The sequence below is a fragment of the Dermacentor albipictus genome, chromosome 1 (genome assembly GCF_038994185.2).
Source record: "Dermacentor albipictus isolate Rhodes 1998 colony chromosome 1, USDA_Dalb.pri_finalv2, whole genome shotgun sequence".
Lineage (NCBI taxonomy): Eukaryota > Metazoa > Arthropoda > Arachnida > Ixodida > Ixodidae > Dermacentor > Dermacentor albipictus.
Genome location: NC_091821.1, coordinates 21,757,203 through 21,785,057, shown reverse-complemented (window position 1 = coordinate 21,785,057; position 27,855 = coordinate 21,757,203). Strand labels below are relative to the sequence as shown.

Genomic DNA, 27,855 nt, shown 5'->3' with positions numbered 1-27,855 from the left:
ATAGCAGCATGACGTCACAGTCATTGCGCCACCGCGTCGGATAGATTTCAAGTAGACGCATTTCCCGAAACTATTGAAGGTGCTAGACGTATATCCAGCGAATAGGTTGTAGAAAAGAAAAATAACAAAAGGAAGAAAACCTCATAAATTCTGCAGCGCTGCGTTTAATAATCAGTGAGCGTTGCTTTAGATACCTGGTATGGTGCACTCGGAGAGGATAAACGAGACAACTATCGAAGTATTTTAACGCAACAGTTGCTAACGGTACTTTATCGAATTTGTTGCGCCCATCATATCTCCATGATCATTGGCAAAAGTTGCCAGGAGAAAAACTGCTTGTCCCATGACCCAATCATGGGATTAGGTGATGATGATGCTTGGTGCTGCTGCTGATGCTACTACTACTACTACTACTACTACTTATACTACTACTACTACTACTACTACTACTACTACTACTACTACTACTACTACTACTACTACTACTACTACTACTACTACTTACTAATTATCATGATGATGATGATGTCTGCGAAAATGAAAATGGAACCAACTCAACGTGGGTATTCCCCACGTAGTTGCTTCCTTTTCTTCACTATAATGAACATGAAATCGATTTAGTCACTATATGATGATGACGGCTTCTCCTTTCCGCATGACAGAGGAGTAGTCTCTCGTTGTCGTCGTTGTCGCCTTTAATCAGTGGCAGTCGTCGCTGTCATTCTTGTTGTCGTCGATTGCGCCAACTATCGCAGTTTTCAGCTGTCACTTAAAGCTTTCCTTTGAGCGGCACCCTCACAGTTGAACTATTTCTCGTCCCTTTAGAAGCAACCTGCTCATTTGTCAAACCTGTCGCAGGGTCTTGGGGCTTTGTTGCCTTTCGTGCGTGTGCATTCGCGGTCGTTAATGCGCGCGCTTACAAGACGGGGAAAAGTGGCGAGCCTTTGGTGACAGTCCTCGAAAGGGCGAGGACAGTGCTCTTCTAGGCGGTAGCGCGAGCAGGCCGTGGAAGATGAGGAAGAAGGCGCGCGCTGCTCGCCCTCGGCGGTTCGATGGAGGCCACCGCGCTCCCGCCGCTATGATCCCCGGACGAGCACAAAATTGAGCCCCGCCTGGGCACCGCCGTCGACCTCTGGGAGCAGCGTGCGCTGCTGCGGGCTCCACCATGGCGGCGGAACACCCGCAGAGAACGGTGAGCCGTGCGCGAAGGGCAGCTACGGTCGGGTTCCGACCCGCCGTTAGCGCTCGCTAGATACCCTCTACTCGGAGAGGGTTGCGGCTAAACCGCCGAGCCGCTGTTATCTGATAATGCGGTAACGTCATTCGCTGCACTTCCGTCATTATGCACGTCGCTATACTATTGGAGCGTTTGCGGTGCCTTCATAGAAACTGAGGGCGTGAAGTCCACGGCGAACTTACTCACGGGGTAGAGCCACCGCTGCCCAAGCGTTTGCTCCGTCGCGCGAGAGTTATACGCCCCGCGGGCTGTTCGCGTGTCGCTACACCACGATCCGTTTGCTTCTGAGCGCGAGTTGCGAGATAGTCAAGCCACTGCCTCTCGTTGCTTCGCTAGCTGCGCGACAAAGATGGCCGCTGCGGCGCACTGTGCCTTGGGCGAACACGTGGCGATAAAGCGTCCTTCGCAGCTTCGCGACTGTTCAGGTTCGCCATGTCGGAGTCTAGGGAGATACGCGCATTTAGGGACAAAAGGTACGATGCTAAGTATACAAGGACGAAGTGATACACAAACGACATATACGGACGTCCATATATGTCATTTGTGCCTCACTTCGTCCTCGTCTGGTTAACATCGTACCTTTTGTCCCAAAGTCATGAACCAACTAGCTCAGCAACAAGTTTTGTTAGATACGCGCAACGCACTACATGCCCACGAGTGCTTTCGTAGCAGCGTTATGGCCATCTGACAGCGCATTTAGAGGGCTTGGAACCGAAGGGACGATGTATGAGTGCTTCTTCGACTCTATGCGGCCAAGTGTCGCTCGTGCAACGGAGCTGACCGTGAGAAAATAGACGACGGGGAAAAGCGACGGCGACCCTTTAGAGCTCTTATTGAATTGGAAATGTATCACAACACGGGGGCATGGACAACACGGAACGATTAACACGTATAGCGATGTGTCGTTCCTGTTCGTGTACATGTCCCCCGGGTCGCGCTACACTTCATCTGATTGTCCAATGCGGCAAGCTCCCATCGCCGCCCCCGCGCTCACGCCGTTGCAGAAACTGCGCTACCAGAGCAACTCGACGTTCGTGCTCAAGCCAAAATCGGCTGGCGGAGTGCAGCCGCGCTCGGCGCACCAGAAGGGCCCGTCGGCCACCCGAATGGTGGCGAGCGAGGAGGTGTCCAACACGGCCCTGACGGCGGCCACCGCCATGCCGGTGTCGTCCACCATCAACACGCCGTCGGCACGCACCTCGTACATGGCGCTCGAGATGAGCGAGACGCCCGCCACCATGATGGGCGTGAGCAGCATGGGTCCCATGGGCTATCCGACCAGCGGGAGCCCCATAACCACCTTCGGCAGCATGGTGAGTTCCACCGCCCGCGACTGTCCGTTGCAACGCGTCTGTCTCGTCAGAGTGCACCTCGTCAGCGTCATACGTGTGGCTCGCTGACGACAAAGTCACACGCTTGTGGGCAAAACGTGCTGGTAACTCCGCTTTGAGCAAGTGGATTTATAACCCCTTCACGTGGACGCATTCGAGCGTGTCTGAATAGGTACAGTTCGAACTCATCGCATGACGGAGCGTTGCTGTACACGCCATTTTCAGCACACTTGGCTTCGATTTGCAAGCGCCTCGTGCTTTCATCACGCCGTATCAAATTCGATGCTTATCGTATGGTGACAAAAACTGCCTATATGCGTGGGTATTAAAGGTTGTGCGGTGTCACGTGCCACGTAAGGCGACATGCTTAGGCAAGAAGGCCATAAGGCTTGCAAACCTTCCCAAGCCAGCTGCTCCGAGTGTTAGCATTCAATGCAGGGTATGCATCCACAAAAAGCTCTTACGCTAGAATTGTTTGTAAGACGAAATTGCAGCCTATTTTGATGCTCTGCATATTATTAGCAAATGCGACCGGACAATGGCAAAGATCACGTACGAACGAAACGCTTTGTTATTTGGCCCAAGAGCACATTAGTTTCGCTTAGTGCTTCACATATATATCGTATGTCACTTGCACTGACTGGCTATGAATTCATATTCTCTTTCATTACGTTTTTTTTTCGCCCGGAATTCCAATAAATTAAAAAGCGCGAGCCATTAATCTAGCAGGACATGAACTAAAGGAACGGTTGTCAGAAGCAGCAATTCGCTAAAAAAAATCTGAATCTCCCAAACTTCGAGGTCGCTTTGTTTGTTTTACAGGCAGCAATATTTTTCTTCGCAGCAAATTCTTAGCACAACCGTGCATTGGGGACTAACAGTCGATCGACAGTCCTCTTAACCTTTGCAAAGTGAACACTTCGGTTTGGCTCTGGCCGCAAATTTAATCAAAAATATATAGAATAGCATCCTACATCGTTAAGCCTGACAGCGTCATAATTTGGCTGTATAGCGCTTCAAGAAAGCTAAGCGTTGCACCAGAGGTTGATCTATCTATCTATCTATCTATCTATCTATCTATCTATCTATCTATCTATCTATCTATCTATCTATCTATCTATCTATCTATCTATCTATCTATCTATCTATCTATCTATCTATCTATCTATCTATCTATCTATCTATCTATCTATCTATCTATCTATCTATCTATCTATCTATCTATCTATCTATCTATCTATCTATCTATCTATCTATCTATCTATCTATCTATCTATCTATCTATCTATCTATCTATCTATCTATCTATCTATCTATCTATCTATCTATCTATCTATCTATCTATCTATCTATCTATCTATCTATCTATCTATCTATCTGTTTTATTTAGCAGATACTGCAGACTACAAAAAGCACAGAAATCCCATCATTGTAAAACAAAACACAAATATGTAGAATGGAGAACCAGCTACAAAGTACACACAAAGCCGAATGTGCTATGGCAATGCGATATATGTGGTTCGACAAGGTGATTTATTCATATGCAGCGCGCGAAAATAAAAATAAAATGAAAGAAAACTTATATAAGTGTCAGTTTTTGCAAAATAAGGTGTTATGCATGATTCTGAAGATGCGGTCCATGCCGTATGGACAAAGGCGTTAGATATACAGGAGGGGCGAGCGCCAAATGCCGGAGAAGGATTAGGCAAATGAACTCCAGACCGGAATTTCTTTTTCTTCTGGGTTCAAGTTCCGGTCCCGGTCCCGACGTGGGGGCGGCCCACTTAGTGGTTGATTATCACTACTTGCAGGACCAAATAAAGTTTTCCATCCATCCATCCATCAAGTTATTCAATGGTATTTTCTGTCACGAACTGGGTCAGGGAATGAGACATTTAATGTTAGGAATAGATCTAACAGTCTTTTGTTGAACGCTGTTTATAATTTACGTATTGCTCACTACAAAGTAACATTCGAGTTTTCATATAGTAACTGTGAATTAAGTAGTATATTGCTAAGTCTGGCGGAGAACTTCGGAGCTTGTACTTAAAAAAATTGTTTTAATGAGATATTGAAGAACATGCGTTATCTGCATGTTGGTTCCAGTAAATGTTTAGTGATTGTTACGCCAAACTATATACTAACCTGTTTCACTTGTAATTATCCTATTTTATACTAGCATTCAAACATATTGTCTCTGACAAGACAAGCCGAATTTGTTGCACCATTTGAGCGCGTTATCTAGTTCAGCTTGTATTTGGTCACGAGCAGATGAAATTTTACGAAATAACACATAGTCAGCTACGAACATTTTAACTTGTTTTTCTGGGGCAAGCGCAGTTACAAGGTCAAGATATACAAAAGAAAAAAAAAGTAATGGGCTCAGGAACCTGTCTTGAAGAGCACACCCCATGTGACAGGAAGGTAGACAGAGTTGCTCCCCTCAAATGAAACAAACTGCACTGTGTTGGTGAGGTAGGCTTTAATCCATGAAATACCGGCAAGGTTAATATCTTAAGTTTGAATATATATATATATATATATATATATATATATATATATATATATATATATATATATATATATATATATATATATATATATATATATATAACCTGTATGCATTTCTTTACGGTAAATTTGCCTACTCTTCAAATTTTTTAACTATCCACAAAATCAGTCGAGGAGCGAGAGACCTCTGTTGAAGCCTCATACAAACACGCACTGCCGACGCGCAGAACTTGAACAGCATACAACGCAGAGCTGTGTTTCAAGTGTGCTCATGTTTAACCGCGCCTGTTTTGGAATAACAAACTATACGAATACGAATACGAATACGAATACGAAACAAGACTCTGACAGGAGCTCGATTTAAGTTTTGTACTAAGTTTCACATATCAAAATTCAGCGCACTTAAAGGAACACTAAAGGTTAATATTAAGTCAACGTTGACTGTTGAAATACCATCCCAGAAACCTCGAAACGCTTGTTTCGTGCGAAGAAGAGACTTATTTTAAGAGAAAATGCGTTCTGAAGCGTCCGCGTACCTCTAGCGCAGTTCAAATCAGCCGCCTTCCGATCGAGGAGTATTGACGTCATGTTCTCATAGTGACGTTGCGCCGTCGGTGGGTAAAACGGCTCCCGCAGACGGCGCTACGGCATTTCTGCGCAAAACGCAAACGCGCGGCCAGAAACAGAGCCAAGACAGAGCAGACAGCAGCGCGAAATCGGAACTATGGTGGCTAGCGGAAGGGAAAGCGCGCGACGATAAGCTTGTTCTTTATTTTATGACGCTAACTTCGGCGCTCGTTGCAATGGACGACCCTGACAACGACACATTGGCTCGCGATGCTGGGCTCGAGTTCAGCGATTTAAGCACTGATGAACGTGACCTGCTGCGGAGGGCTCGCGCTGCCGGCGTCGTTGCGTACTACTACGCCGGCGGCCTGCTTTGAAAGGCACTCCACGCGACTTCAGTAAGTCGGCGTTGAACTCAGAATCCTCTGGACGAAAGTGCAGCGAGCACATTATGTGATTTTTCGGCTCTTTGCCAGCGCGCTGTGGCAGAGGTACGGCACTTAACCATTTCGAACGGAGAGGTTCACTCGTTGGCACCCAGTGATAAGTAACGTTGGATTCGCCGCTGCAACTGCCCTTGGCCAAGTTCCGCGGACCGTTCGCGCATCCCACGACATCACATGGGCGTGGCATTCTCGCTGCCTGTTCCAAATGCAAGTTTCGCGAGCCAGCAGGACCACCGCAGCACGACGCGATAAAGAAACAACTGAAACTCCAAAGCGCGCGCGGCGTAAAGTCCAGCGCGCAGAGTAGAGTGAAAACGAAACCTTTCGATCACCCATACTACCCAAAGGTAACGTCAAAATGTTTTTTCTTAGAATCGAATAGAAGTAGGCAAGTAGCATTTTCTTCCGTCTTATAATCTAATGAAATGATCTTTTTAATACGAGTAGTTGAGTACTAGTGATATGAATTATGATGAGGAGTGCTTTCGTCATCGGACTAGTACCGGAATGTCGCTGGGGGGTCTCAAATCGTGTCGTGTATTTACCTCAATTTCTCGGTTACTAAAGCTCTGTTCGCGATAATATTGACGCCTTAGACGTTCTAGAGCATTGCTTTATCACTTCAACTTGACTTTCTGGTAACCTTTAGTGTCCCTTTAAACAATGCCCAACCAACTAGCCCCAGTCGCAGAACTGGTTGGTTTCACGCACACTGCGTGTTACAAAAGCTCCGAAAGACAATAAAGCATAAAAGGAGGTATAGACTAGCGTCATGTTTATAAGCAAGAATTGTGTGACGTCGCTAGCCGGCGGGCGTGGGCTGAAATAAACAAACGAGTGAGCAAACAAACACCTTTTGTTATTTCTGGTTGAACCGTGCACTTCAATTCATGACCTCAATATTCTATGGCTTAAGCAGTTTTCCTCTGCGACAATAAAAACCTGGCGCCAATGGAATCCCGCGCGCCAATTATAACCAGTTGCTGCGCGGTATAGACGACGGATAAGTGTTTACCTGTGCGACGTCGTGGCCTGGATGAGGTAGGCGTGTTATGCACACTGTACACGCATACATCAACGGCACGCATTGTTGTGTAGTGCACACCAGCGCCGTCGGCATACGTTTGTTGTCTGCGCGCGCCGTGCACGCAGCACCCGGGTCTCTACTCGGACGTGCGCTGCGAAGAGACGTTCGAGGCCGAATTTGGCTCCGACGGTCGGCGGCCTCGCTGGCGGGGGGCCATGCGGTCGCGCTCCCGGCGGGCAGCGGGCTCCTCGAGCCGCATGCTGCCGCCCGACCGGGACTTCGACGCCGACGACGAGTCCGAGCGGCGCGGCGACGACCGGCGAACGCGCCGCCGGCGCCAGAGCCGCAGGGGCCGCCGCTCCAGCTTCGACGAGGACGAGGACTTCGACGACGGAGCCGGCGGGCGGCTCGTGTGCACCTGCGGCGCCAGCAGCAGCGGCGGGGCCGCGTCCGCCGCCGCCGCCCCCAGCCAGAAAGCCGAGGACTTCGAGGACCTGTTCGTGCTCAAGAAGACCGGCGAACGCAAGAAGAAGAAGAAGAAGAAGCCTCCGCCGCCACCACCGCCAGCCGGATTCATGGGCATGCTGTGCGGGCTGTTTGGCTCAAAGCCACCGCCGCCACCGCCTCCCCAAGAGTCCAGCTCCGAGTCAGAGTACGAATCCGAGTACGAGCTGAGGAGGCTGGACCGTCAGCAGCTGGAGCACTTCTGCCGGCAGATCGACTTCAAGCAGTTCATCAAGTTGCCCGAGCCGGAGAAGAAAGAAGAGAAGAAGCCCGCCACTGATGCCAAGGTGAGCCACACGGATGCGTTGTGATCTGCGGTATTGAAGCACAGGCAACGAGTAACGCCGAATAAACTGACGATTAACAGCATTAACAGCTTTCGGGTATCATTCACAACCGAAGGCTAGTTAGAAATACTCTTTGTATCTTATATCACACAGCTTCCGCTCGAAGAATGTGCTACTGAGGCAGGTTGACTAGCTAAAGTGACAAAATAAACTATCCATTTACGTGACTTGTGCAAATTTCGAACTACGGCATACGCCACGTATTGTGCGCGCCTTCATTCTCCAAAGCGAGCAGTTAGTTAATACGCGGAATGCACCTTCCCCATCGCTGTCTCACATTCGTTCGACCATGTTTCGGAATGCGGAAACTGCGAGTTGCGACATAGCTGAAATGAATTGGTAACTCGAATGTGCCTTCTCACGGGGCAGTGCACCTCTTAACTGCAGGCCGCAAAGTACTTGCAATTTTTTTCTTACAGTTTCAACATTTCAATTTTTCTGCGCAGGTGGTATACACACGAAGTGTTTGCGACTCACAATATAAATGTCAAGAGTATAAAACTATTTACATGATGTACTTACAAGACATACATAAACAGCAGCTGAGAATCCCGAGAGTCTGTTGCCACTTCGTCGTCTTCACCGTCGTCGACATTGTCCTCTTTTCCCACCGTAACAATATAGCTTGAGTAGCCAAAAATTAGCACTAACACTTATCTGCATCGTCGGCATGCATTACAAGGTAACAGCTCATTTTCCAAGTGCAGCCTTTGTCAACAGAAACGGAGGCCTTTGGGAGCGTAAGCGTTGTTGAGTCCTGGCTGCGTCATACCATCCCCAGGAACTCCTGGCGCTCAAAAGCACTAGAGGTTGAGGACGAAAGTTCAACATCTCCAAAGTTTTCGAGCGCGAGTGCAACAGGAAGCTGATTAGTGCCCACAGATTCGGCTAGGTTCAAACACACAGTGCATATGGTTTCATTTATTTTTGGTAAAGCTTCTATCTTGTGTGCAGTAAACAGCGAAATAAAATTATGAGCACACACTCTAAAAAACAGTTTACACCCTTTGGGTTGTATTTTGTCCCCAAACAGTAATCGTCATCTGTCTTGCACACATTACCTTCCTTTAACGCTGCGAGCCCGGTACTTGCTAGTCACGAATGGCTTGCGCGTTATCCGCTTGACGCAGCATTCTCGACGGCAAAGTAGCGAGCGCCGAGTTTTCAAGACTGGAAACGCAAGCAAGGCAGATGATGATTATGGTTTGGGGCCAAAATAAGCCCCAAAAAGTGTACTTTTTTCAGAGTGCAGTCTTACACTCTAAAAACAGTTACACCCTTTGGGGCCTATATTTACCACACAACGATAATCGTCATCTGTCTTGTCCGCATTTCCTTTCTTTAACGCGGCGAGCCCGGTACTTTCCAGTAACGAACGGCATGCGCGTTATCAGCATGACATAGCTTTCCCGACAGGAAAGTAACGAGAGCAGCGTTTTTCAAGAAATGAAATGCGGGCAAGACCAGATGACAATTATCGTTGTGTGGCAAATATACACTCCAAAGAGTGTGAACTTTTCTTAGAACGTAAACAAATTTACACCCTTGGGGTCGTATCTTGCCGCACAACGATAATCGTCATCCGTCTTTCTTGCGTTTACTTTCTTGAAAACGCTGCGCTCGCTACTTGCCTGTCGAGAATGCCCTGTCATGCTGATAACGCGCATGCCGTTCGTGATTTGGAAGTACCGGGCTCGCAGCGTTAAAGAAAGGAAATTACGCCGCTCATATGGGGAACCAGCGCTGGCCAGGAGGCGCTACGACATTTTTCATGCGTTACTAAAATATGCTGAAACCGTCCGATAGGGAGGCTACGAAGATGGCACGACATATTTCGCGATAAGAAACGTGCGCCTGTATCAATGTTTGTCTAGCCCGATGCGGCCAGCCAAGTTCTGTCCATGGCCATGCGCGCTGCGTAGAGCGCATGCGCTGCTACGTCCTAGCACGTCGGTTCCCTGCCGTTTGGTGAGCCGTGAAAAGTGTGACTCAAGACAATCGGTGAATTTGCTGACACGAAATCACTGCGTGTGCTACTGGAAACTGTGTCTACCGCTCGCTAGGCTATGTGTTACGGCGCTGCTGTCGGCACGCGAAGCTTCAGCGCTGGTTGCCCATAGCAGGAGTGGGTGTACAGCGGACAAAAAAGATGACGATTACTGTTGCGTGGCAAGATACGACCCAAAGGGTGTAATTTTCTTTAAAGTGCATTCCACTCTGTGAAGGTGGACGACAAGTGGAGGTGCGTAGCACACGGCGAAGAGGTAACACTGAATTTTGAACAAAAGTAAGAACGCATTTGTTGTCTTGATCGGTGGTCATCGTGACGAAAGGTAAGCGCACACATATATTTTTATACATACGCGTTCCTTCGTGCTATATCTTCGTTATATATACAATCGTGTTTTCATTTCGCCATATATTGAGGCAAAAAAACAATGTCACCAAAGGGAACATAAGGGAAATTACTTGCACTTACTAACTGAATCTAAGAAATGATACATTAATGGAAATGAAGGTGGATTAAAAATTGGAGGACGCTTAAGCTTCGCCTTCAAGAGTGGGACGCGACAGCGTTCCCGTCGACCCGCCAAGGGGTATAAGACAATGCGCTACGGCACAGCAATCACTTACGATGCGCCCCGCATCGGACTTAGCGCCCACCTATCACGCGGTGAGCGTCGAGCAACGCAGCGTTGGGCGCGGCAACGAAACGTGCGCCTGAGCGAACGAAACGAACCAAAGAACTCGGTGTCTCGGAGGGGAAACGATCTACGCCAGCCAAACGTCGTGATCGGCACGGGCAGAGAGATAGATAGTAATCTAAACCGGAAGCACGGCGAAGCGTCGTCAGGGGAGAGGGAGTCCCGCGACGCGCCTGGCAGCGGTCCCAATGCGCGCGCGGCGCGCCTCCTGTCGGGGCAGCGCCGTACATTGAGAGGAGGGGGTCTTCTGTGTTTGCCGCAAGATGGCTCTGCGTGTGCGGAAAGCGCAGAAGAAATGCAGCGGAAACGCACTTCGCAACTCGTGTAATTGTGACTTCTGTACGTTACATGTTCATAATTACCGATATACACCGCAGTATAACTTTCCACGGCTCGTTTCGAAGGCAACACCGCATTCACTAGAGGCGCGTTTGCACCGCTTGGAAGCATCGAACTCGTGGCTGAGTGGTAGCGTCTCCGTCTCACACTCCGGAGACCTGGGTTCGATTCCCACCGGGCCAATCTTGGAATTTGCTTTTTATTTATGAAGCGCCTGCCGTGATTTATCGCTCACGGTCAACGCCGCCGACGCCGACACCCGACGCCGACGACACCGGCTTTTCTGCGACACGAGCTCCTTAACGCTATCGCGTTAAAATTTGATACCGACATCACCGCACCGACTGGCAGTGGCCCAGTGCCGTCAGCGCCTTTGCAGAGGGAGGGGCAGTGTGGGAACGCTGGCACCATCGGAGCCAGCTGCGGAAGACGACGGCGACGACCAACGCGCGAGCAGTGGCGTGAGCGCGTTCGCGCGGTTACGTTGCCAACCAGCCAGCTGTGAAAGAAGACGACGAACTCGCGAGCAGTGGCACGAGCCATTGCTTGTGATGATAGTTTTTGCTAACACACATGAAAATTTCACGGAACCCTAGCCATGAACAGCTTCGCTGTAGAAGAGGGTGTCGGCGGAGGAGTTTGGAGTGCATTTGGCAGGCGTTCCCACTTCACGACCACCAGCTTGCCGTTATTCTTGAAAAGCGTGAAATGATCGTATTCTACCAGCACTAAACTATATCGCGTAAACTCGGAGAACAACAAAGAAGCTCGACAAGAAGCCAGAGACCGCGCGCGCAAAGATCGATGGAACGAGAGGCGTAACGTTGACATGATTACGGCGGTGTGGATTAGAGAGGAAACGCCCGTACCTGATATTCTAGTTGAGATTAAGTTGAAGAAATGGAGCTGGGGAGGTTATGGTAAGTCGTAGAACAGATCACCGGTGCTCTTTTGGTGTAACACCACGGGCGCGAAGAGAAGGCAAGCGCAGTCGAGGACTGCAGAGAATAAGGTTGTGTGATGAAAATTGAAGATTTACAGGCATATAATGGGGAAGGGGGGGAGGGGGTCAGCTGGTGCAAGACAATGGTAATCGGAGATCGCTGGTAAGTAAAGGCGTCCGCTCTGCAGTCGACATAAAAGATGATGATGACGGTGATAAAGGGGAAGGATGAGTATGAAAACAAAACCACAGAGGGACGCTATTCCGCTTTAAATTATAACTACCATCACAAGGCTTGGCGAATTGGTTGCTGGTGATGTTTCTCGTCAGTCCTTGGCTGCAGTACACGCACGGAACCATGATGCAAGTGCGAATCACAATTTCGCGCACGGTCTGCGGGGCTGCATTGCCCTTATGACACTTTGAAGTTGACCCCAGCTTATGCTTTTAACCATACGGTTGGGTGTGGATTACCGGCTGTTCCTTCTAGGAGGAAAATCTGGCGATAGCAAAGTACGAATTTGAGCCGTTTATTGATGAGGTAGGTTGTTTGTTTTCTTTCTTTCTTTTCTTATTGCGCTCATGTCTTCGGCATTACAAGCATGGGAATCGTGGGTATACGTGAATTTGCCTATACTTCCTCCTCCTGGCTTCAGACGACTTCGATTAGCCATTTTCAGCAAAAAAGAAATGCGTTTTCATTTAAACAAATCGCAATGGTATTCACGTGCTCGGAGACTTATTGCCTTCATATCATTTATAAATATACGATTGCTTGGAAGTGTAGAAAAAGTAAAGTGCCACAAGAACGTCTGAAGCCACCTCCACGAAGATCGGACAAATCCATGTATTAAGCATCATTCCCACTGCAACTGAACGAACGCAGCGCCAAAGATCCCTCTAGTAATTTAGTAAGACTCTCTATGCCTTCTACATGGCCTGCGAGATCGGGGCTGCTCGCGCCGACACCGCGTACCTTCTATTGCACATGATCACGTAGGACGCGGTACGCGGCTGCGAGACAGCTCTCTCGATTTTCCCCTTCGCTCGACTCCTTGTTTCCTCAAGTCGGCGCGCGCCGTCTGGGGGGGCACCCGCGGTGTCACGCGGGAAAGCCCACTCGGTGCGACAGCTGCCGTTGGTCTGAGTGCCATCGGTCTTGTGTAGGAAACGCAGCGTACCAGGCTTTCCTTTTTTGCATTGTTTCATTTCTCTTTCTTTCTTTCTTTCTTTTATTTCTTTCTTTCTTTATTGGGAGCGGCATTTTTTAACATACGGTCCTGCAGAAACGGTAGTAGGCGGTCAAATGAAGCTATGTTGGAGCCAGTTCCGTTATAACAGGTTATGTGAGGTGGCGCCGTGATTTCTTTGCACGGCAGTTGACCCCCGACAGCGCGAAGTCGAGGGTATATTTTCGACAGTCTTCGTTCACCTAACCTGTTTTCCGAGAACGTGCTGAATGCTTTTTCGCGGTGAAGTATTTACGTATATCTTTCTATCAGGTGCAATTACAATCTGTGTTATTCCTGTGCTTCCAGCCCGCCCCTCCGCCAACGCCCCTCGACGTCAAGGTTCCGGTCATATTCGTTTTCGGTAAGACCTCAGTATAACGCCACCGGGCAATGGGACACAATCTCTTCAATACTATTCACTGCATGCTGAGAACAAGTATTCAAGCTATTAGACTGGAAAGCCTTAGGAGTGAGGATCAACGGCGAATATCTCAGCGACATTCGCATTGTAGATGACATTGTCCTGTTCAACAACACTGGGGACGAATTACAACAGATCATTGAGGACATTAACCGAGAAAGTGTAAGAGTAGGGTTGAAGGTTTATATGCAGAAGACAGAGATAATGTTCAATAGCCTGGCGAGGCAACAAGAACGCAGGATCGTCAGTCAGCCGCTAGAGTCTGCAAAGGAGTACGTTAATCTAGGTATATTACTCATAAGAGAACCCTGATCATGAGAAGGAAACTTACCGAAGAATAAAATTGGGTTGGAGTGCACACGGCGCCGCATTACCAATTCCTGACAGGGAGCATTGCCGTTGAAAAATGTACAATCATTGCATTCTACCGATGCTAACATATGGTGCAGAAACTTGGAAGTTATCAGAGAAGCTCGAGAACATGTTAAGGGCATTGCAACGAGCGATGGAACGAAAGATACAGGAAGCGAATGGTGTGGATCAGAGAGCAAACGAGGATAGCCGATATTCTTGTAGACATTGAGAGAAAAAAACATGGAGCAGGGCAGGCCATGTAATGCGTGAGGCAGTTAATGGGTGCACCATTAGAGTTGCAGAATGGGTGCCAAGAGAAGGGAGGTGCAGTCGAGGACGGCAGAGAGCTAGGTGGGATGACGAAATTGGGAAACTTGCCGGCGCAAGTTGTAATCAGCTAACGCAAGACGGGGGGTAATTGGAAATCGCAGAGAGAGGCCTTCGTCCTGCATTGGACATGAAAAAAATAGGCTGATGATGATGATAACGTCGCCTACTCGGGCTGAAATATGCGCGAACGCAGTGAGCCGCTAAATTCCATGTGAATTTTAAGCTAGCCCATCTATAGGTTTAATTTATCCATGCAAGGGACGTAACAAACCGCTAAAGCATGAGATGCGGCTCGAACGTTTCACTTATACCTTTCATGTCACATGAACATGACATATGACTCTCGCATACGCCGTTCACAGCGACGCCCGCTTTGACGCCCCATCCTGTGCTATACTACGAACTGTTCGAAAATCATACGGTTCCTATGTTGTCACCACCAGTGATCCTATGCCGAACTTGACAATAGGGACACTTAAATAGAAACATTATATCAGTTTACTCAGAAAAAACTGTTTTTTCAAAGCTACATTTTCAATAATGTCACGGTAAGAGGTTGATTACGAAAAAAAAAATGGTCAAAGTTGCTTTTCTTTTTCCTTTTATTCTCGCGCCGAAACCGCAATTCCTGTATGCCAGTGTGGCGTCATGTATTTCAAAGTATTCTTCTTGTATTTAGGCTGTTTCGTATCAGTAAACATTCTTTAAGCTAAGGCCCTATTGGAATGCGACCTAGTGTATTTCTACCGATATAACTGTAACTAAGGGCGAGCAGACGCCGTTGAAATCCGTGACGCCACGGCAGGCTGGTGCGTGAATTTCAAGGTGGCATCGGGCCATCCGTATTTCGCTCCTGCGTCTCCTTCTGGCTCGCCAAGCCTCTTCTCATGGTAGGAGTGACCTTTCTGATATCTCGCACAGCCGGGTGATTTGTCAATACAGATCGAGTTATTTTTCTCTTTATTGTGCCTCTAACCGCCGTGCACTAGCCGCAGTGTTGGTACAGACGTTTTTCGTGGAACAGTTAGCTCCAGAGGAAGAAGATGGCGCTTTCGGCGGCGCGCTGCCTCTGGGAAAGCGCACGAATACGATACCATTGACACTTCTGCCAGGCCTGCTACATGCCTGCTACTTACTATGCGATCGGCTGATGGGAGTGCTACTCGGTGATCGCTAGCTCACTGTGCTCTATTCATGCTACAAAATGTGAAGCGGTAGAGGAAAGGCGTGTCCAGTGGTTGACTGCAAAAATAGTGACTTTCATATTAATGAATGTGATGAATCTGTGTGACCAAGTCCAAGGACCGCTTCAACATAAGGACTACTTGTATTGCCGGCCACCCTTCACGATGCACGGTTTTCCTCGAGGATAAAAAAAAATCACTCTTCCAGCAGCGTTGTATCGCTTAACTTTAGAGAAAGAACATCAATCCCGGAACGTTGGCAACAGTGGGTACCGCTCGTTACACAGTGACAAATGGAGTAGCACTGTTTCCTGGCATAGTAACTTCCTCGCACTTTAATTACGCACATCCACCCCAGCTCACACGCACACTTACACCCACTATATCGCCCGCGTATCAAGAATAAGTGAATGGGCTTACTCTTGAATCAATTCAATGTGCCGAAACATGGTGACGGCGTCTACACCGACTACACAAGAATGTTCGAAGGTGAACGTTTCGTGACAGTCCACAAAGTGAGCGAATGACTAGCGATAATACGTCTTTGCTACAAGCTATTACAAAGTACAGAATATCTGCGTTCCAGGCCTTTGTGCGCAGCAAGAACAAATCCATCGCAACTGAGCACACCCGCAAGCGATTAGGCAGACGATAAACAATCAAATAGTGAACTTACCAAGGAACTTTACGGAGTGAGAAACATGTCAAGCCACAGTTTCAACGTGATTGCCAAATAAAGAAAAAAAGATAAATACACACTGATCCCGATTTAATTTGTAAGCCGGAAGTGTTAGACAGCTTGGAACACATTTCCAGCCGCAAATTTAGTACAAGCACCGTATACGCTGCTCGCGCTGTTTGGACAAGGTGTAATGAGCACCGAAAGTGCCTAAATGTTCTCAAACGCTGTGAGCGAAATGTCGTGTCGTCGATCACCGTCTACGATACCATCGAAATAGAGGTTTGCTGAGCTGCACTAGGCGTCATGGGCATCCATTGCAAACGCGGAGGCAGCAGAGGCAGCTGAGGCAAGCAATGGATGCGTAACCACGTGATCAAACATGGCGGCGCCCACAAGATCACCGAGAAAAAGGTCAATACGTCGGTTCTAGTTTTAACCGGTGGAGCGTTGCCTCTATTTCCTTTTTACCTCTTTTCTATTTACTTCTGTAGAATAAACAAACATAAAGTTTACGTACGCGGCAATTACCTTCAATTTCATTATGCTTTCCTTGGTTTTAATGACTCCGTCGTGTTGGTGACCATACAGTATACCTAACCTATAACCTAACCTAATCCGTACGGCATGCAGTCGGTGGAATATACCGTTGGCCTTCGGCTTGGATTTGTATATACTATAGAGTGGCCCCGTTGTTAGACAAGACCCTCAGACAGTACTGCCTCGGCGCCTAAAGGGCACTGTTTATACCCGGTATGTATGCAGGAAATTTAAGAAACAGATAAAAGAGAGCAAACAATCTAAAGTATTTCCTCGGTGCACCAAAAGTCCAAGAACAACAACCAGATAGCACCCATTGCGTCTCCGAGCTGGAGCTAGAAACAGGCACGGAGTGGGAAAGCGCAGTTGTCGCCACTAACTATAATCGCAGAGGTCACAATTAAATATGTGCTGATGGAACCAATTCTGCATGCCTATATCCCTACACCCCTCATGAGCAGTGCTGTTTTTCATAGCCGGAAACCCATTCGAAATTGAGTGCGAAGTTTGAAGCGTGGGAGTCTACGGATATGGCGCTCCGAAATTCACAGCATACTTCTTTTTTTTTTCGAGGAGAAAAACGATCAGCGAACCAACTATACGGTGTCCATTGAATTGTCCAAGGGTTGCCAATTTCTATTTTATACTTGCTCTTTATTAAAACATCTATCTTCATATTGTAAAGTTATCTATGCCTGTAATGACCTCCGCCTCCATCCCTGCTCATTTTTTTTTTTTCACTGCTCCCTTTCCGTTCAGGCGGCCCCGGTTCCGGCAAGGGCACGCAGTGTGGCAAGATCGTAGAGAAGTACGGATTCACGCACATCTCTTCCGGGGACCTGCTGAGAGCGGAGGTGCAGTCCGGCAGCGATCGGGGCAAGGAGATGAACGAAGTCATGAAGAAAGGAGAGCTCGTGCCGCTGGTATGCGCACTGCTCTCGCGCACATCTCGTTCGACACCCTGATGCTCCACCGACGAGCGCTTTGCGCGCAGAGGGCGGTTCGTTTATTTTCCAACGGCAACGACAACCGTCACTCTTACAAATGACGAGGCGAGGATAAACAGCGCGAGCGGCGTGACAAAAGAAACAAAACACAGGCTCTAATCAGTAGTTTAGTCTCTGCCGTTCTCCTGTAGACTCTGCAGATAATCAACCAACTTGCCCTCAAGTAACGATAAGTTACCTGTTGCTTCTCTTGCATCTTGTGTAACTAACCTTGCTGCGGCCCAATGTTAGCGATGTTTACCGCGCTGCGCAAATTTTTGAAAAGAAACATTACAATAATTTTTTTTAGTTCGATAAGAAAACGTACGTGATAAGCAGGGCAGTGCATGTTGGCTCAAACGTGCGAATCAAAGTAATCGGCACGTCATCGCAATACCTGCGTCACACCAGTCGATAGTTTGTGTGCCCGTTCTTATTAGGGCTTTATGAGAAATTTTTATGAAAATATATTGACTAAATGGCGTCGCACTTATTCCATTGTGTACTCAGGTTCGAAGAAAAGGTGTCGCAGGATCCCTTTAGGTGTGTTGTCATCTTTTGACAGTATACTGAACGGAGACTAATATGAGACGACTCGCGCGTCGCCGTAACGCGCGGTCGTTCGAGAGGCAGTTGAATGAATTGCATTTTGGCGTTCCACTATTTCAGAGTAAGTCTTGGTGTGGTTTTATTTTGGCAGAGTGGTTTACTTGCAAGTTTACGATCTCATACTTGCCTCAATTACTTTACCTTCGGTTTAACTGGGGAGGATAATCTCTCGCCACCAGCGACCATTAAACGTTTCTCGTATGTCAGAAACGTTCGCTTGTATTGTATCTTCACTTAACTGCGCAGTAGTTGAATATAATATATTAAAATATCTGTCTTATATTTCCTCTAATAGGGAGTTTTAGAATAGGGGCCGCAATAGTTTGGGGCCCCAAAGAGCTTTGCGGGTGTTAGCGTTGGGGCACGCAGGAGTGAAGAGTTTTAGAATAGGGTTTTACGTTTGCGGATACCGTCTTGCGCTGACAGCGCCACTACGGCGTCAAAGAAAAGCTATTAGAAATAATTAAATAAAATATACCATTTTGTGATAGGAATAATAACTTTGACTTGCGTGTATTCGCGTTTAATTACAATTTAGAGGTTATTCTGTTAAAGGCAGCAAACAATTAGTTGCGTTTAGTTTTGAGCAAACCAACTTTACTAGCCTTCACCAGCCAAGCTTAGCCGTGTTAGGCCTACGAGCCATAAAATCCACCATCGAATTCGGAATCAGCGGCGTCTAATGAATCAATCTTCATAACACACGCTAGTTGAGAGAAAGCGATAACCGCAGTCACTTCTCCTAGCTTGCGAACTTCACGAGCTACCGCGAATCGAACCCAGTTTTGTGCTAGGTTAGCGCCGTCGCTTCGATGGGTGCCGCCATGTTTGCCGACGCAAAGTTTTTGGGGCCGCTATTTGGGCTCACGCTAAATCAGTGAAATAGCGTTCCCAACGCAAAACTCAAACGGAGTTTGCGTCTTGCGCATGCGCAGTGGCTTCGACGCTATTTCTTTGGGGCCCCAAAACGTTTGGGGCCCCTATTCTAAAACTCTCTAATGAAAGGGTCACATAACGATTCCATAAGCATCACGTAAGCCATGCTTCTTTCTTTTTTTCTTCCTTAGGACATCGTGCTTCAGCTGCTTAAAGAGGCAATTAAGAAAGACTTAGGAAAGTCTAAAGGTTTCCTCATCGACGGCTACCCCAGGAACACCGAGCAGGGAGACCGATTCGAGGCCGAAGTAAGCACGCCGAACAGTGCTGCGTTTTAGTTTCCTCCTATAAGGGTGTGCGCATGCCGCAGTAGATTGTCTCAATTAACGGAAAAGGAGAGAGGGCGGGTACTGACTCACTATTGCCAGAACGGACACCATTTATCCCCAAGCGTTTTCTTTTGGTAAAGCCCAATTCAACGGTCGAAAAACGACGCAAACGTTGTCGCTTGTGTTCGCTATACAGGTTGTCCCACATAAGTTGAGTCAGCAAAGTTTTGAAAATGAAAGGCACTCCAGACGCGAGTTGAATCGAATACATAATTTTGGAACTGGCCTAGAGTTACCTAGGCTTTTTATTTTGCCCTTAACTAACGGATTAGTTAGTAGTAGTAGTAGTAGTAGTAGTAGTAGTAGTAGTAGTAGTAGTAGTAGTAGTAGTAGTTGTAGTAGTAGTAGTAGATTAGTTAGTAGGTCTGCAGTCAAAATTTTTAACTATTGGCTGTGTACCCCAAGTGGGATACGCAAAGTTGTAGAGCACCTTGAGAAACCTCTTAATAGATTGTTTACAACGCGATATATCTCACGTGGTCCTTTTTTCCGCGTTCCAAAGAAAGCCCGCGAAATCTGAAAAAAATACCACGTGACGGGGCGCTTGCGCACTGTTATTGTACTGCTCTCAAGCGTGCGATGGCTGAACAAGGTCGACTACAGCGAGACTGGCCCGCGAAAGAGCGTTATGCCTGGTGTAGGTGCCTATTTCAAGCATAAAAAAATAAAGCTATGTTCTTGTTCTCTTTCGTCTTCTTAGACGCTTTATCGCTTCGGCACCGCTCAGCCAGCAGCACGCATTTGCGTCGTCATGCGATAAAGAGCCGCATGCCCAGATACCTACACCAGGCATAACGCCCTTTTGCGGGCCAGTCTCGCTGTAGTCAACCTTGTTCATCCATCGCACGCTTGAGAGCAGCACAATAACAGTGCGCAAGCGCCCCGTCACGTGGTATTTTTTCATATTTCGCGGGCTTTCTTTGGAACGCGGAAAAAAGGACCACGTGAGATATATCGCGTTGGAAACAATCTATTAAGAGGTTTCTCAAGGTGCTCTACAACTTTGCGTATCCCACTTGAGGTCTGCAGCCAATAGCTAAAAATTTTATTAATTATACATAACTAATCCGTTCATTAAGGGGAAAATAAAAAATTGCCTGAGTAACTCTATATATAGGCTAGTGCCAACATTATGCATTCGGTTCAACTCGCGTCCGGAGTGCCTTTCATTTTTAAAACTTTGGCTCAACTTATGTGGGACAACCTGTATACAGCTGTCTGCCATTTCGCAACTGAATTCATTCCGCCAGCCGACTGGGAGCGCCCTTGGCTCCGTTGGATAACACACACAGTGAATAGCATACAGTGCAAGACGTCTTTTTAAGGGACACGGAGCGTTAGCACAACCTTCAATTTCAGCTACTTAATTTCTCTTATTCCCCTAGTAAACGGTAAACGCGCGCTTTCGAAATGATTCCTCATTGGTAGGGCCACATTGGTCTGCATGGCATATACGGCCTGCTTCAAATGGGAACATTGAAGATAACAACGAGATAACAATCTATCTTGCGACAACGCATTGCCAACGGTACTGGATGCGATTGACAAAGTTACTAATGAAAACTTGCTAGTTTTCTTTTTAAGGAATTGCTTTAAGCCACACGTTGGAATAGAGAAATTGAGGCTGGTCATTGCTCAATAAGGAATACATTTATAACGGAAATCATTGAGAGCCAGTTCCGATATATCCCTCCCCGTACTTTCAGACAAGTGAATTAGTGTGTCACTTAAATATTTCCCTAAAAAGCCTCCCTCGCGCAGTGCGGGGCAACGTCAAGTGGAGCACCAATTTTTGTGAGGATAGTTGAAGCTGGTGTCGCAGAATTCCTATTAGGTGCAAAGGCTTTGAGCCCTGACCAGTTCCGCAGTTGCAGGAACTAGTCTAATATAATTGTGGAGTGAATGGCAAATACGATTCAGTTGTTTAATAAGTAATAAGTAATTATCGCAAACATTTACTTTTATCGATATCACCAAAGAAAAGAGAGAGAAAGAGAGATATCGTTACCTCGACCACACTCCCTTCAAAATTTCAGCTCTTCCCATTCGAAGCAGGCGATACCATGAGAGAGCTGGTCCAGCACCCCGAACGTTAGGCAGATGTAACATCGGTTAATTGCGACAGTCACGATGCAGGTCGTCGCCAAATACTGGCACCAGGGAGGCCAATTACTGTTCTGGTGTGGGAGCGTCTTTGCCAAAGCTTAGCGGGCCTTCATAATTTGGTTGCACCCAGACTAGTACAGCTCCACCGGCTCTCGACGCAAGTTGGAATCAGCTAGCGCAAGACAGGGGTAATTGGAGGTCGCTGGGAGAGGCCTTCGTCCTGCAGTGGACATTAAAATAGACGGCAGCGGCTGCTGCTGCTGCTGATGATGATGATGATCGCCGTTTAACGCGTGAACACAGTGTTATCTACCTTCCTCTGAAATTCGTTATTTCCGAACGAAACGCAGGTGTGCAAGTGCACGAACTTGATCTACTTCGACGTGAAGGACGAGACGATGAAGGCTCGGCTCCTGAAGCGAGGCGAGACGAGCGGCCGCGTCGACGACAACGAGGAGACCATCAGCAAGCGCATCAAGACCTTCCACAACGAGTCGGAGCCTGTCCTCGAAAAGTACAAGCCCATGGTGCTCAAGGTGATGGCGCCCTCACGTCACGACACTTCACTGCCCACAACGGTCGCTAGTTATACGAAACCGCAAGAATTCGAATGCCACGGTGTAGTTGTACACAACACTTAACTGCAAGAATTTAAATGTCACGGTACGTCTTGGTTATACAGAGAGAGTTATAGTAACACCCGCATATGCTTCAAGCAAGGAAACAGAAAAGGTATTTCGTCGAGATTCTGTGTGCCCGATCTTTTCTCGAACTTTCTCACTATACTGGTTGCGAAGCGCTAATTCTGTACGTATAGCTGCTTGCTTGACTGACACGTTTACTCCCGACTTTGAATACGGTCATTTCTTGGCTTCGGCAGCGTAGATATGTCACAATATTCAGGGACAGGATTGGAAGCTGCGGCTTGCTTCAGTTCTTCAAGGCGCTATCGCTCAAACGCCACGCGTGCTTAGGAAGTCGCCTGCACTTAGGCCCGTATTCAGATACAGAACTTAAGTAGGGCGTCAATAAGTGCGGGAAAAGTACAAGTGTTAGGAAAGTTTTAGGCGATTTCTTCAGAAACGACACTTAAGTATCACTTTCGAAAGTAACACTTTTCGAGTCAAGTATGTCGTCTGGTGTCGAGAATACGTAAAAATTTGACGTGTACGATAGGTTCAATCGCAAAAAAATAATTTTTGCAGCAGAGTGATGTGGATATAACTGTTGCAGTGCTTGCTCGCGCATTCTTCTGAGTAAAATACAAAGAACGGTTTGGTTTTAGCGCTTTACTCAAACTCGTCTGGCCACAAGTTCATGTTGGCTCTCGCAGCCACTGCGGTTCTGCGTGTTGCCGTCCCGACTTTTTTTTTTTTTTTGCTGCTGAAAGTTTGCGGTGTTCTTGCGCAGAGAGTGTGTGTGCGTTGCGTGTTTTCAACCCGCGCGGACGATGGAAAAAAGGAAAACAATCTTTTCCGAGGAAGAACGCGCCATGCTCCTTGAGTTCGTTTCGCGCCATCGCAGCCTTTCGACAGTGAAAAACCTCCGCGTCATCTCCTCCGGGACTACTGATGGGTACATGAGTGCGGTCAATGCACCCGCTCACACCAGGAAACCGTGCGATGGCGTAGAACTCCTCCATTACTGATGCCAAATCATTACCATTTCGCAACTTCACGAGCTGCGGGAACAAAGTCTCGGCAATCATTCTTGACATTCGTGCAATGATTCGAGACACAGTTGTTTGCGAAACATTAACGAGGTTCCCGGTGACAACCTCAAATGTTCCGGCGCCGTAGAATCGCAGCACGATTAGAAGCTGGAGCAGCGGCGGTACGGGGAGACCGCGTTCATTGTCTGTGGGGACCAGTGGCAGCATTTCCAAAAGCCGTAGCGTCGCTTGCTTGGAAAAGTGGTACCGCCACGAGAATCCCGCGTCGTTGTATGCTTCCATGGAATTCTGTCGATCCTTAAGCCGTGGCCGTAATGGCGACACGTATCGGTATGCCTCATCCTTCGTAATATTGCGCACACGTCCGGCGAAATCAGCAAAGTCGTCGAGGCTGCCGTAGTAGGCGGCCTTCTTGCTCGCTGGCGAGAGTAGCGAAAGTCACACTTAAGGTTGCCAATGACCGTACTTTACTTTCCGGCACTCAAGTGTCGATTTAAGTTTACTTTAAGTACAAGATTTGTCTATGAAAGGCGTTAAGCATCGACCGGCTACTTAAGTCATAAGTTAAGGGTAAGTTCCGTTTGTGAATACGGGCCTTAGTCTTAAGGACCAGTGGTTACTCCAGTGCCAGGTTATTAGTGAGTCTTATACGTAACAGACGCAAAGTTAGCGGACGCCATCGGCCTTGCGTAGCAGTGTGGTCACAAGTTCTAAGCATGCACAACGCTGCCGACGCGATCTCTTGGACACGCATATATACAGTAGGGTGTTACAGCTAACCCGTGTCAAGCCTTTACAAAATTCGGGTCCGCTACGAGAATGCAACCAAGTTGTACTCCGTTCCATTCATAGCAGTCAACGCTATGGAGGCTAGAGAGACTTCTTGCAGTGGCTTCGTTCGCACTTGAATATTACTCGAGCTGTTTTTTTTTTTTTTACTGGAGTTGTGCGCAACTGTTTTTTATACGGGGTGTTTCAGCGAATACTTTCAAAAATTTTTTAAAGTTGCCTGTGGCAGATATCACAATTCAAGTTGATGAGGTGGTCTACTCGAAGCGGCGGACACTACTTGCACAAAAAATTGAAGTGCAAAATCGACGAATTAACAAAAATTCCCTAATTGTGTATTTAACTAATTACTTTATGGCCCATATTGCAATTTATAAATTCTAGCCGTCGAGTTCGCAAGACGGATCCACTAGGAACGAATTCTCAGGACGACACCAGTTTCGAGACATTAGTTCCCAAACTTTGGGGAGAAATGCATTGGCGTTCCAGTTACTTGTGTGCTTCAGTGCATAAAAAGACGTTTTTTAAACAAATTAACTGGAACTCCAATGCATTTCTCCTCGAAGTTCGGGTATAAATTTCTCAAGAGTCGTGTCACCCTGAGAATTCGTTCCAAGTGGATCCGCCTTGCGAACTCCACCGCTGGAATTTGTAAATTTCAATAGGGGCCATAAGGTCAATAGTTAGAAATTTAATTACGTTTTGTTAATTAGTCGATTAAGCATTTCAAATTTTTGTGCAAATAATGTCCACCTCTTCGAGTAGACCAGCTCATCAACTAGAATTGTGCTATCTCCAATAGTCAACCTTTAAAGATTTTTGAATGTGTTCGCTGAAACACCCTGTATAGGCTCAGTGTTCAATGAAAGAAGTTTTAACCCTTAGAAACAAACACACTGTGCTATACGCCTGCTAATGCGTCGTTTTAGATAATTTTTTATTTTCGTTGTTCTTTTCGGGTTCTTTATTTGCAACCAGTCGCGAGGAGCCTCACGTGCATGCTCGCGAAGGCTGTTGTCGTGCAGCGAAGCATAGACGGAACGCGCGGAGTGATAACTTTTCTCGACCGAACTTCTTGCGTAGCTCCCCCAGCGTTGACTGCTATGTATGGAGCGGAGTATATTATTGTTCACTGTCCTCTCGAGCATATGAAGGTATTTCTTTTCCTAGAAGCCTAATTATTAACCACCAATCATGAATTATTGAACTTTTGAAGTGTTGATGTAAGCGCGAAATCTTAAAAAAGATGTCCAAATAATGTCATGGTGATAGCTAATGTGGTTTGAATTCTTCCGGTCTCCAAAGAAAGCGTGCGATATTTGAAAAATTACTGCGCGATTAAGGCTCACTCACACTATGCGCCTATCCGGCACCGATATCGCTCTGCTGATTGTCCGCGACAGCGTTTTATCCTTGTCATTACACTGCATATTATGAAGCATGTATTATTGTAAGCACAAATGAAGCTGCCGGAACAAATGAGCAGCTTGTTCTTATAAAAGTGAGGACGTTTACGAGATTACATAAATGCGAATTATAAAAGTGAGTTTTTAAAACTTAAGCTGAAGATATCTAAAAAGAAGACGGGACAGGTGTTGGCACTTGTCCTTTCATTTCATGTCTTTTGTGTGCCATTCATAAAGGGCCCCACACCACGCCTGGCCATCTTGAGCTGACAAGCGTAGAGCATACATTGTGTGACAACGATCGTGTCTGCAAAGTATTATATCGCTGCACGTCGCGGAAAGACCCGAAATTTCAAACCTAATGCCATTTTCCCTTCTCCTCGCGGCCGCCACGCTCCAAGTCGGAGGATGGCGTACACGTGTAAGTGCGTCTACGTACACGTGTTCGTGCTGTGACGTCGCTCGTGGTGACACGAGACTTCGAGAACTGTTCGAGGCAGCATCTGTTATTTGAGTAATATAGTGCTAGAATAGACGACTTAAAGCTTAGAGAAATAATAAAACACACAAACCGAGTGTCTGCATGTTTTTGTTTTACTTCGCACCGCAGCAAGAGAGACGTACTTCCGTTGAGTCGGCTTGTTCCCACGTCGTGCAGTCGCGCGTGTAGACACCAAAACTATGTCGTCTTCTACCGTGTTCCAGCGCAGGATCATGCTCTGTGATTCGCTTGCGTCTGCCTCAGTATTTGTGTAGCACTGAATTATCCCGCTAGTCAGGTGTCCTCGTGCACAGAGCGCAAAATTGTGTGAGGCGCGAAACGAGACAATCGCAACAGCCCGTACGCGACGCCTTCAGCGGAAGGGCACCGCGCCGCAAAAAAGCGAGGAGAAAAAAAAAAATGAAGGCGGAGCCTGTGACATATGCGTCACGCGATCCTCGAGCTCCGGTATGGGAGAACGCAGGGAAGGAATTTCGCTTGCGGAGGTCAGACGGGGCGAGTGGAGAGAGTGTCTCGCCTGGCAGTGGAGCTTGCCTCCTGAAATCATGGGTTCGCAGCGCTGAAATATTTCTATCTCGGCCATTAATGAGCCGATCTGACAATTTTTTTTTTTGCCGGAGAACGCTCCCTAGAGGACAGGTAACAACTTCCAGCATATAACAGAAATTTGCTATGGTGTCTGGTGAGGCGCCCTAAAGCTTAAATCATGAATCAACTAGCCCAGCAGTCCTATAACACGCATTGTCTTGGCGTGATGGGGCGAAGACTGTAACCGTCATGGCAGGCATCGCGCTACCTTGTTTTTTTTTTTTCACACAGTTCGCACACTCGCTTATGGTGCTATATCGGATTTTAAAGGAAAGGTCTGAATGGTGTCATGTAATTACCACGCTCACGTACGTTTACAATGACATCCGAAGTCTGACCTGCTTGCTTTTATTTTTCCAGGTCTCCGCCGAAGAGGATCCTGACAAGGTGTTTGAAACGATCGTTCCGTTCTTCGATAATATTACCAAACCAAAATAACGACATGTCTCTGCAGTAAATATTTTCTATATTTTTTTTCAATTTTTTCTTTTTTTGAAGAAAAAAAACTATTCACAGGAGTCTTGTTTCTTGTGCGTTGGGACGTTTAATCGCTCCTAACTTTAGCGTAGAGATTTACATTTCTGTCTAACGCAACAACATATGACAAGCCACAACGAAGTTAAAGAATTAACATGTAGGATTATCATATATCCCAAATCCACACTCTGTAGACGTCCGTTTATGAAAGCATAACGTGTGGTTCTTCAAGCTAGCTTGAACTAGCTTGGTACACGAGTGTATTTTGTGTTCTGTATACCAATCGAAATGTGGTTACAAGGACCGAAAATCGAACTGCGACATCGCGCTAAATACCAGAGCTCCGCTGAATGACCGCTGCGGGGAAAGAACGAAGTTGGACGGGAGTCGAAAGGTAGGCAGACAACTTCACAAGGCTCGACCTCAACTCAAGCTCCGATCAGATTTCACGATTTCAATGAAATCAATCATATGAGGCTTAGCTCCTTTCAGGAAGCCTCACCTCAACTTTGCATGCGCTATGCTGGCTATTATATATATATATATATATATATATATATATATATATATATATATATATAGGCAAAGAGGGATTCTTCAGGCTACCTTTCAAACGTAAAGAACTTGAGTGGTGCTACAAGGTAAACAGGTCGAAGACGACGACGACGAACGTGCCAGTAGGCGGCGAAGACCAGCTCCCGCTTCTGAAATGATTTCGGTGATTTAATTTGAGCCCAGTTCGACTATTTTAGTGCCAA

General features: G+C 47.1%; 1 protein-coding gene and 1 long non-coding RNA gene across 2 annotated transcripts in view; one reads left to right on the top strand and one right to left on the bottom strand.

Annotated features, from left to right (window-relative positions):
* The first annotated feature begins 992 nt into the window (after positions 1-992).
* LOC139060379 (uncharacterized) lies at positions 993-27,138 on the top strand. Its single transcript, XM_070539490.1, has 8 exons — positions 993-1,192; positions 2,242-2,550; positions 7,245-7,910; positions 13,496-13,550; positions 17,457-17,620; positions 19,360-19,476; positions 22,014-22,199; positions 26,981-27,138. The coding sequence occupies exons 1-8, from the start codon at positions 1,166-1,168 to the stop codon at positions 27,056-27,058; spliced, it is 1,602 nt and encodes a 533-aa protein (XP_070395591.1). The 5' UTR covers positions 993-1,165; the 3' UTR covers positions 27,059-27,138.
* LOC139060386 (uncharacterized) overlaps positions 7,811-27,855 on the bottom strand; it is a 116,073-nt gene continuing 96,028 nt past the window's right edge. Inside the window, exon 4 of the long non-coding RNA XR_011514773.1 lies at positions 7,811-7,935. This is a non-coding gene — a long non-coding RNA (uncharacterized lncRNA). The remainder of the gene's footprint in view (positions 7,936-27,855) is intronic.